Genomic DNA, 11,865 nt, shown 5'->3' on the forward strand with positions numbered 1-11,865 from the left:
TGCAGTGACTTGATCTTCGACGTTTCCAAAATTTGGAAACTTAACTATTGCCGTTTCCGCGTTTTCCGTTTCTCATCTTCAAATTTTCACACAGCATAGATCTAAATGGATAATTATAATATTTACAAAAAAAAAAAAAAGGCACGACCAAATTAGGACGTCTTGAGTTCGAGCCATAAGTATTGTTTGGCTCAGACACAGCCCCGTTCCTTACTCTGAACGGATAAACACGCATTAATTAAATATATTTTTATTTTATTAATCTCCCTTCCCAAGTCTACTAAAGAAATGGAAAGAAGAGACCGCCTTAAATAATTAATGACACGTTGCCCCACCAGCCAGCCTTTAATTAATCATTCAATTTCCTGGAAGGTGCGGTCCATTTCGCCGTTTAATCAACGACCAGCCGCGCTTTCCTTCATCTGACGGTGAGAAACCGCGTGGGCCCCCTCGTCCACACACACTCCGCCCTCCATAAATACACCCCCCTTGGTCTCCTCTCCCCCTCGCTCATAATATCTCCTTCTTTAGGGACTAGTTAGCAAAAAGGCCCACCGCCCTCGCTTCGCCGGGGGGAAAGAGGCGAGAACGACGCCGGAGATCTGGAACCACCTCCTCGATTTCTCCGCCACCGTAGAACGGCCTCGCTGCCATGGGAACCGAGGTGCTCCGCCCCCAAGACTGCCTCCTCCGCCCCTCGCCCGCCCTACGGAACTCCAGGCCGCAACCCCCGCCCAGGCAGCTACGCCGGAGGAGGGAGGGCTCGCCGAAGCAGCCCGGAAAGCCCAGCCTAACCATGGGGCAGGTGACCATCCTCCGGCGCGGGGAGTCGCTGCCGGCCGCACAGCCGAAAGGGGGCGGTGCGGATCGCCCGGCCGACGCCTCCGTCGTCTGGGACCCCGCGGTGTTCGATGTGGAACGGCTGGGTCCGGATCCGGCCTTCATCCCCAAGCAGATCCGTCTGAAGCCGCCGGCCCCGGAGGCGGCGACGCAGGCGCGGGACGAGTACGCCGGATCGGCGTTCCACCTCTCCCCGTCGCCCCGTGCGCTGCCGCTCCCGACCTTCTCAAGGGCCAAAGAGGCGCCGCCGGCGGTGGATTCCTTTGCCACAAAGGATCTGAGGCGATTGCTTCGGCTGGAATGACAAAAAAAAAAAAAAAAAACAGATCTGGAAATAATAATAATCACACAAAAAAAAACCGAGGAAGAAACCGAGGGACGTATTCCCGATCTTCTTCCCGATGGCGTTCAGATAGTCCAACCTTTTTTCCTTTATTTTCCGTCTGATTTTTGAAAGGCGGATGGATCGGAAAAAGCTGGATGATTTGTTCATCGACTAGTTCGTGGTTGTCGCTGTATATTGAAATGGTTCGAAATGGTGGGTCCAACGACGTTTGGTAAAGTTGTTTCCTTGCGCCAGGCAATAACTTTATTAAATTGGCTTTATTTGTTCTTTTTCTTTTTCTTTATTAAAGTTAAGCAACCGTGATGACACGCAACTTGTTCGACTATTATTGATATCAGGTCGATGCTTTTAGAAATTTGCAAGATTTGGTGGCTCAATCGAGAAAAGGAGTGGTTAATGAGATGTAGACATGTGGCGGGATCGCCCGGAGCCACGTGGCAAATTCTGATTTGGTCAACGCGAAGACAGGTCAGCATGACCCATGGCCGAGTTGAAGTTAAAGTAGGCCGACTTGAAACTGAATTCGGATCCAGCCAGTCTGACTCATAGCTGAACTCGAGTCTAACCAACTTGAGTCGCTGTTGAGCATAGCTTGAGTTAACCTGACTCATGGTAGATTTGGGTTGAATCAGTTGGATGTAGGATTGAGCTTGGATCAGGCCAGTAACTCAAAGAGAGGAGCCACGCGACCAATAGCTAACTTGGGTTAAACTTGATGAGAGATTATTTGTCAGTCAAAAAATGATCGGTTATTTTTTTAAAACAAGTATTTTTAAAAAAATACTGATAATAAATAATCGATAATTTTTAAATCTTATTTGGTAAATAAATTTCCACCGATAATTCTAAAAAAGTATTAATTATTTTTAGAAAAAATGATTAGTAAATTTGAAAAATACTAGTAAACTAGATAAATAAATGCTTTTTGGCCAATAATATTTTTTTTTCAAAATTTATTTCAATTATTTTTTTCTACATTAAAAAGAATAAGAAATATATATAATATATATCCATACATCATCCAATAAGTAAATAAATTATTCAAAAATTACAAAAAATATTATTATTATGTTATATAAAAGTAACAATTGAATGAGTACACAAGGTACCAGAAAATATTAAAATTATTTTCACTTATGTAAAGTAATCCACTAGATTGATATGCGGTTGTGCCTTTGGATCTCATTAGGTCTAGACTTTCCTTTATCTTATTCACCAACCTTTATGCGCATGAAAGACCTCTAGATAACTTGATAATGCTCATGCACGATGACCTATAAAAACAAAAAAAATTAATTTTTAATAAATTAAAATAATATACAACTAATAAAAATTCTAAACAAATTTAATTCAAATGTAAACATATTTCATAGTTGAATTTGGAAGATCAACTAAAGTGCTAGTTGTACTATGTGTTAATTGTGAAAGTTTACTTAGCACATATGATAAGATTAATTTATATACGGTATGCTTTGGGTGACATCTACAATTTTAAAAATAATAATAATTAAGATTCATATTTAAAAACACATATAGGAGAATCCCTCACATATTATATAATAAATTAATAAGTACTAGAAACAAGAGACTTACTACTAGATGTCAAATAAAAATTTTAAATTCCAATGTCATGATTCATTGCACAATAACATAATAATTTTTATATACCTTTGGATGTCAAAAATATTACAAATCAAATAAAATTCTTGATAGTTTATAATTTCTTCTTTAGAACCATAATATTCACAATCAAAGATTCACCACAATGATTCTTGATATTGACTATTGGTTGTTATCTCAAAAAGCTTCACATTTATAAGATCTTCAATATTTTTACTATGAAACTCATACGATTCGAAAATGTTTGACAATGTAATCTTTTATATCTCCATTATTATCATGTAAGAAATTAATACACTTTAAATAAAATAAATATCTAAAATCAAACATTTAATGCTGAAGATCAATCAAACACTTCTTGACTAAAAGATACAAAAATGATTTGTATACACATACATATATTATTGAAGTTGTAATTTATAATTCTTCAAAGTATAATATTCATCAATTATAGAATCCGAGTCAATATTTGAAACAAATTCTCTTTCAATGTAGATAATAATAGAATTTGTCAGAAAGCTCTCTCCCATTCTATTATGAAGAATTATTTTTAACATGTTTCATAGTCGAAAATGTACGCTCTATAGTTATTGTGGAAATCGACAAAATTAAAACTAGACGGATCAACTTATTGATCAAATTATAATATTGCAACTTTTTATTTCAAATAACCCTCGATATAATTCTAAGATAGTATACATTTTTTTAAAATTCTTATGACAAATTACATCAAACTCATAATGTTGTAGCTAACACCTCAAATGATATATGTTCTATTCAATAAAGTCCTTAGGATAATACTTTTAAGATTGTATAAATCTTATCAATATCAAACCATTGAAAATTATCTTTTGGATCCAAAGCAAATCTAAGCATAAGAAGTTCTACTGTCTCATCACTAAATCTAGAGTTTAACTCTTCTAATTAAAAATCTATTATAGTATTAAATATATTATAACAAAAGTGATGCTCAACTATAATGATATCCTTTTACCGGCATGAACGACTAGAATGTGTATACCGAGAATCTTTGGTATATCAACATTAAACTTATGCAAAATGATTTGACACACGAAAGAAAAATATCCAAACCATCACTTAGAGAAGTGCTTTAGTTGTAGACACCAAATCCATTGTATTTATGATATCAACAGAATTTTATTGCAAGACACGACAAAGTAATTTTTAATCCCCATAATTTTATGCATCAAATGCAAAATAAAAATGAAATTAAAAGATTTCATCACTATTAAAGAACCATTAACTTCCCCAAAAAACTGACATGGATGGTAATGTGCATACCTTTAAATGTTGACTAGTAGCTAAAGGATACAAGTAAATTCATAGTATAGACTATGATGAATCCTTTTCACCAATTGCGACGTTTAAATTTATTCGGATCTTGTTTGCTATTACAATTTATCATAATTATGAGATCTAGTAGATGAATGTCAAAATTGCATTCCTTAATGAGAATCTACTTAAGGATGTGTACATAATACAATCTGAGGATTTTATTGATCCAAAGAATGTTAGAAAGATATATAAGTTGCAAAAGTCCATTTATAAATTAAAGTAAGTTTTTAAAAGTTGGAATCTTCGATTCGATGATGCAATCAAAGAGTTTGGTTTCATTAAGAATGAAGAGGAACCTTATGTCTATAAAAGGATCATCTTTCTCATTTTATATGTAAACGACATACTTCTCATTGGAAATGATGTCCTTGTTCTACAGTGTGTAAAGACTTGGCTTGAAAATTATTTCTCAATGAAAGACTTAGATGAAACAGCGTATATTTTAAGCATTAAAATCTATAGAAATAGATTTAAGAGATTGTTTGGCCTGAGTCAGAGTACATATATTAATAAAGTGCTTAATCATTTTGTCATGCAGAATTCTAAGAGAGGATTCTTGCCAATGTCACATGGTGTGAACCTTTCCAAAGCTCAATGCCCCTTTACTAAAGAGGAGAGGGATTGCATGGATAAGATTTCTTATGCATCTGCTATTGGATATATTATATATACCATGTTATGTACTCGTCTTGATATTTCGTATACATTAAGTATGACGAGCAGGTATCAGTCAGATTTAGATACAAGTCATTAGACAGCAATCAAAAATATTCTTAAGTACTTAAGAAGGACTAAAAATTGTTTCTTGATATATAGAGGTGATGAAGAGCTCGTTGTAAATGGTTACAACGATGCAAGCTTCCAAACTGACAAGGATGATTCAAGATCACAGATAGGATATGTGTTTTGCTTAAATGGTGGTGTTGTAAACTAGAAAAGTTTAAAGCAAGACGCAGTTTAAAGCAAAAGAGGTTGTTTGGATCAAAAAGATCATTACAAAACTTGGTGTAGTTCCTAGCACAACTAATCTAATAGACCTCTATTGTGATAATAATGGGGTTATTACGTAGGCTAAGAATCACAAGTTACATCAACAATTCAAATGCATATTTCGGCGGTTCCATCTCATTCGAGAGATTATCAATAGAGGAGATGTGAAGATATGCAGAGTACCGACAGATGACAATATTGCAAATCCGCTAACCAAGATTTTGACATAAAGGAAGCATAATGGTCATACTATGTCACTAGGTATTAGATACTTTAGTGATTATCTTTAATAATTATGGGAGATTGTTAGTGTCAGTCTAAAAGTCAATCATGAGATGATTGAATCGAGACTTTTATATCATATTTTAATAAAAGGCAATATTTCATATTTATTATATTTGCTTTAAATTCTAGATAAATTTGAATAAATATAATAATTCCTAGAGTGGTAGGTTCGGTTATATAGCATATCAATTATTTGAATTGATTGTGAGAGATTATAGAGAACACTACTCTTAATTATCCCTAGTCGAGTATTAATATACAAGAGCAATATTAATACATTGAGACTAGCATGTAGGTTAATTGATGATTTAATCTCGCGAGTCATGGATATATGATATCAAGTTAACATATATGTATATATTAAAAAATATATATTGGATTGACTCGCCATGAGAATATTTCGTGGATTGCTATATGAGTGTCATAAATATTCTCATAGTAACTATTGGTATAAATATTCCTCTGACTTAAAGTCACTATAGTTCCCTACATGAGAAGTTATGTACTTCAGTATCGACAAACGTCACATGTAACAAAGTCGATTATAAAGTTGTTCACTAGGTATGAAATAAGTTATACGAAGGGATGTGAGTGATGTAGATAGAATTTATCTCTTCGATATAACAAAGTGATGTGTTGGGTTGCAAGGGTGCAAACATAATCCCACATCTAAAATACATGGGAAAGATCATGAGTTTAAAAAGATGAAAAGTATCTCCATTGGCATGAGGCCTTTTGGGGAGAGCTCAAGAACAAAACTATGAGGGCTTAGGCCCAAAGTGGACAATATCATGTCATTGTGGAGATACGGGCATCCTTTTAGACCCAACATGATGTCTGTGAGCTTCTTAATTAAGTAGAACTATTAAAATGTATGATCATACTCAAATAAGTCAATATGAGATATTGAGCTTATTTAGTTAAGTTAGTTTACTTAGATATCAAGAAACACATAGATTGATGACAGGATGACACACTTTATATCTTATAAATCAATCTAGACATCATAGACAAAAGGACTAAGTTATACAATATAATAGTCACAGATAAGTTATATCGATTCTACGACATTCTCATCACATGGATAGTCATGATGCATTACTAGATGTCAGTCATTATGAGAACCTATTGGATTACACACAAAGGATGCATCAATTTTAGAGTTTATTTATTTTAGTATAACTAAAATAAAGTGGTCCTTCATTTGAGGGAAAGATTATTGGGATTACAATCAAAGTCCTACATTGGAAAGGATTAATGGGTTAATCTAATTTGATTAATGGGTTAATCTAAATGGATCCTAAATCCAATATGGGTTTGAATTTTTTAAACAAGCCCACGATTTTATATCCACATTTGTATTTTCATAATATGCATGAAAATAAAATAAAATGAAAATGTCTTAATTAGATGATACATAGTTTTTTATACAATTTTATCTGATAAGATCGTGTTAACTCTAAAAGCTAGGATTCAATTTCCTTTTTTTATAGTAGCTAGTACTACGACGTGGGTTATCAGATTCTCTAATCGTGATCGTGAGACGAGTAGCAGTTGTGCTCGTGTGGATATCATAAAGGCACGAACATTCTGATCACGCTCAGATCCACTTCATCCTCCAGATTCGCAAAGGTTTGCGCATCGAGAGGTAACATTATAAACAAATGAGTAATTAAAATTCACATGTCTCCTCGATGGATTTTTTTTCCTGCTGTGCATGTATTTATTTTTTTGCATCAGAACCCAACGATATAAACAAATCACATTTCAATATATGATTATAAGAATTATTCAAGAAATTTGACTATTCATTCCTCAACTATTTTAATATGTTTTTCAGAAACATGATCCAACTATAAATATATCAACTTATCGTGATTTTTGAATGAATAGATTCACTTCACATGAAAATGCATACCAAATTAACTTCCATATTTATAAGCCATATATCCTAGCATTCAGGCATAAAATCAAACTTTAATTATAAAGTAATTTTATAATTCAATAGGAGCTTGCTCAAGACTAACCATAGCTTCATCAAACACAAGTTCTCATAAATACTAGAATAGATTCCAGTCAAAAAAAAAAGAAGAAGAAAGAAAACGAATTCTAGAATGGCTACTTTAGGTTTCTAATTAGTAATTTATACCTTCATCGATCCAATAAAACGGGACATTCCTTCAGGAAAGTTGTGCACAGTAATGCCTGCAACTGAAAACCACTTGCAATTAGATGAAGTTACGAATTTTTAATAAACAAAAAGATGTTTATCATCCATGGAATTAGTGTATTATTAAAAGTATCATTAGAAAATACCAAACAAGAAAACCATAACAATCAAGTTGAAGCATGAAAATATGCTAGACATGAAAACAATTAGTGAGAGTTCCTACAAAAATAGTTTTATCTATTAGTAGTAAAAGGTGAAATCGTCATCTTAGGGGGTTGCCCAGCAACAGTAACACCTACAGGGGGTGAGACAACCAGTTGGACATTCCGCATCTATTAAGAATTTACCCAAGCCTATTGATAGCAACACTCATGCAGGAACCATCTACGTCAGTCCGTGAGGACTAAGAATAGCTTTATCTATGATACATAACATACATGCTGAATAATTGGTTAATGGATTTTAGTTTATTTTATTAATTTGATGCAGCTTGACTTAGCAGATAACTACCTAATATGACATGGAAGAATTACAGAACAAGTAAATAACTTACAATTGCTCATGGTGTTTATTATAGCAACCTTTTTTACAATGCATAGGTACTAAAAAAAGGGTTTGTGTTTATGATAAAAAAAAATTATCAATAAAGTTAACAATTTGCCACTAAACATTTCGATGATAATAATTTTGTTACTATATTCCTTAGACTAAGTGCCCATAGTTAAACTATTAATGATAGTAAATTAATTGAATCATCACTAAATATGGCATTAATGGCAATTTTTCATTGTTAATTAACAATTTATTTATAGTATTGTCATTAAATAATACAACAGTGACAAAATTTTATGATAAAATATTTTTCATTACATATATAATCATTATCCTTAATCACAAAAAATATTTTTAGTGACAACTCTTTAATATTAGTCATGGGCAAAACCTCATAATTTTGTAATGAGGTGATATATTACAAACGAGAAGTCATTTGGATAAACATAATAAACAGCATGCTTACCAATTGCAGTTACTATCCCACTAAATAAGACATGTCTGAGATGCTTCCTAAGCATGCCCTTGACTGATCCATCTCTCTCTTCCTATATCTCCCGAACAGTGAAAAAAAGTCAATATTAACTCAAGTCATTGCAAAGAAAATTAGCTATATGCATCCAATAGAAGGAAAAGATCATGCAAACCTTATACTTCTCTGGAACAAGAGTTGGTTCTGGAATAAAATTGACAACAGAAGCAAAGAATAGAGCACCTACATAGAACTGCAAAAGTAGTCAGGAGCCATTCATATAAAGACAAAAGTATGGAAGGAACTTGAACCAAATCCTACTAGAGTCATTTTATTATATGAAACTATTGATGGTGTTCCACGGTAATGTTACCCAGATGTTGCCTTTGAGGAAGCCAAGAGAATTCATAGCATTGTGTGCCAAGTCGAAAAAGGACATGCTCAACATAAGGCCAGCCGCAAAACCCTGATTTTGGATGATTTAAATTGATAACTTCCTTGCAGCATTAGAAGAATCAAAAGACCAGACATGAAATTAAAGGTCAGACTCACTTGTAAGTTACCAAGAATCTTAAGATTGGGAGTGTCACTAAGAATCACCAAAAGCCCACCTGTTCAGATTATGAACATTCCTATCAGCAAAGCTCATTTGATAAAATGTAGAGGAAAGCAAGATATGACATAACTTGTATGTTACGGAGACATATCAGTAACCTTGTAATGAGAACAAGGCAACATGCCATTTTCATCAGCAAAGTATTGCCTCAAATTGCAATGCAGAATCTTGATTTCAAATGGCAACTAATAAGGCTTCTTGAGTACCAAAATTTCATTTTCAAGACTAGGATGGAATTAATTTTATCACATGGAGAAGCTGAGAAAATTTGGTCGTGGTTTACCATTTGCAAATATATATGTATGCTCTAATTTAAGTGCAACAAGAAGAAGCTAAACAACACTAGAGATCACACATCTTCTGTTCAGTGACTACATGACACATATTCTCAACTATTAAAACACATCTGATCATCAGCTCCATGAGGCGGATGAATGATTCAGCTAAGGTTAATTTACTGAAAAGGTAAATTCATTTACTGATAAGTTTGCAATGTTGGCCCTATTATCTGTTTCTCCTAACAATTATAATTAATGCTTAACAGTAGGCAAAATAATATAAAAGTCTCAGACTAATGTGTTTGTTTCATGTTGGAAATGTGAATGAAAATGGATGAAAAAATGATTCCAATGAAAATGTGGAATAGTTCCACATTGGAAAAATGAAGGTAAGTGGATTGGTTTGTATTGAATCACACCATTGATGATGTAATGTTATTGAGTGAAATGCTCTCTCTCGCATGTGTTCACAGCGGTGCAAATCTAGGGCCCAATTTTTCATTATTAAAGTAAATTGTCTCATGTGTGAGCAAGACCTACGCGCGGTGAATGTCGAACTAGTTAAAGTAAAATGAGGGAGCTACGGAGTGCAAGAGTTACAAGTCATTGATCTTAGAGTTATAGAGACATTAAACCAAGAGTTTCATTTGGATTCAAACACACAGACACATGCTCATTTTCTCAATCCCCCAACAACAAACGTTCTTTTGTTCCTTCTCCTTTTCCCAATTTTTGTACTTCCATGACAACATTTAGGTAAACATTAGTTCGTTATATAACGATTTGTGCTTGATTGCTAGAGATGGTTTAGCCATTGTATCCTAAGAAATAATCATCTATATGAACCTCTAAGCATTGCCGGAGAGGGGACGGATTTGTTTAAGGAAACTGTGATTATCACAGGCTTCGATTTTTCTTTGGCTAAGCTACCCTTGCCTACATCTGGGAGTCAATGTTGCAATAATTCTATTTGAGTAATTTTGTATTCTATTTTATTGTAATTCTATAATTTTTTATTTTACCTAACAATCTTAAAATAGATTCCTTTTTTTATTGATATGGAGATTGACTATGTTGACAAACAGACTGCTTAACATAGGCAAGCCCTCTTTGCCTCGACGATAATAATTCTAGGCAATCACAAGGAGAAACTAGAGAAGTTTACTAGGTTGAACTACAAACAGTGGTAACAAAAGACGTTTTTCAATTTGGCCATGTTAAATCTCATGTAGTTTTTTGTTAAGAAAACTTCTAAACTAGTTGAGGATGAAATTGACATCCAAGCCATCTGTGCATGCATAAAACCATTCCTATACTAGAATTATATTCCCAACTGCCTTGCCAATTTGCTATATAATGTGTATAGCATGAAAAAAAATGGCTAAGAAACTATGGAGTCTCTGGATACAAGATATAAAATTGAAGATGCGAGAGCTAAGAAATTTATCATTGATAGATTCTTGAACTATAAGATGGTTGACTCTAAAACTGTGATCAGTCAAGTTCATGAGCTCTAAGTAATCTACATGAGATCCACTTTGAGGGTATGGTGTTGAGTGAAACCTTTTAAGTCGCGACTATTATTGAAAAGTTATCACTAGCTGGAAGAATTTCAAGTATTACTTGAAGCACAAGCGAAAAAAGACGAATGTTGAAGAACTCATTATTAGACTTCGCATTGAGGAAGAAAGAGTTCAAACAAGAGAATATTCTCTCCTACTACTGCTAAAGCTAACATGATTGATCATGGTCCAAACTCAAAATTGAAGGGCCCCGAGTCATCAAGCAAAGGAGCTAAATTAGGATCCAAAGTGCTTTTAAAAGGAAATTTTCTAGAAAATATTACAATTGTTATCAAGTGGGTCATACATCCTCGGAATACAAGAAATTGAGGAAAAATCAAGAGGCCAATTTGGTGGATAAAATCTTGAACAAGGTGTCAAACATGGATCTATATGTCATGGTCTCAGAAGTGAACCTAGTAAGATTAAACCCAAGACAATGGTGGATTTGATACCTATGTTATCGTATGTGTGTGCTCTAATAAGGAGTTGTTGTCCAACTTTGAAGAGCACAAAGATAGGGAAAAGTTGTTCATGGGGAACTCAGATACCTTAGACATCAAAGGCCAAAGTTAAATTGGTTCTAAGATGACCTTAAAAAAGCTGATTCTCAATAATGTGCTATATGTTCTAGATACTCGAAAGAATTTAGTGTCCCAACTGCTTTTAAATAAGCATGGAAAGTAAATTGGTTCTAAAGATGACCTTAAAAAAAAGCTGATTCTTAATAATGTGTTATATGTTCTGGATGAAAGAATTTAGTGTCCCAACTACTTTT

The 11,865-nt window shown here is 33.9% G+C and overlaps 2 protein-coding genes across 2 annotated transcripts in view; one reads left to right on the forward strand and one right to left on the reverse strand.

The window, feature by feature from the left end:
* The window catches only part of LOC141834111 (zinc transporter ZTP29-like), a 35,050-nt gene extending 25,971 nt beyond the window's left edge, over positions 1-9,079 (reverse strand). The window contains exons 1-4 of the mRNA XM_074721559.1: positions 9,005-9,079; positions 8,807-8,884; positions 8,626-8,707; positions 7,587-7,642 (exon numbers count right to left, since the gene is read on the reverse strand). Of these exons, the coding sequence (XP_074577660.1) occupies positions 7,587-7,642; positions 8,626-8,707; positions 8,807-8,884; positions 9,005-9,079 (291 nt within the window). The remainder of the gene's footprint in view (positions 1-7,586; positions 7,643-8,625; positions 8,708-8,806; positions 8,885-9,004) is intronic.
* On the forward strand, positions 518-1,446 carry LOC141832819 (uncharacterized). Its single transcript, XM_074720193.1, has one exon. It carries the CDS (start codon positions 653-655, stop codon positions 1,142-1,144), a length of 492 nt encoding a protein of 163 aa, XP_074576294.1. The 5' UTR covers positions 518-652; the 3' UTR covers positions 1,145-1,446.
* Positions 9,080-11,865: the final 2,786 nt, after the last annotated feature.

This window comes from Curcuma longa, chromosome 8, assembly GCF_044706935.1.
Source record: "Curcuma longa cultivar G26 ecotype Majalengka, Jawa Barat chromosome 8, ITB_CL_G26_1.1, whole genome shotgun sequence".
NCBI lineage: Eukaryota > Viridiplantae > Streptophyta > Magnoliopsida > Zingiberales > Zingiberaceae > Curcuma > Curcuma longa.

What these genes read in the sequence shown, in the direction of transcription:
- LOC141832819 (XM_074720193.1), top strand. Translation starts at nt 653, where the DNA reads ATGGGAACCGAGGTGCTCCGCCCCCAAGACTGCCTCCTCCGCCCCTCG.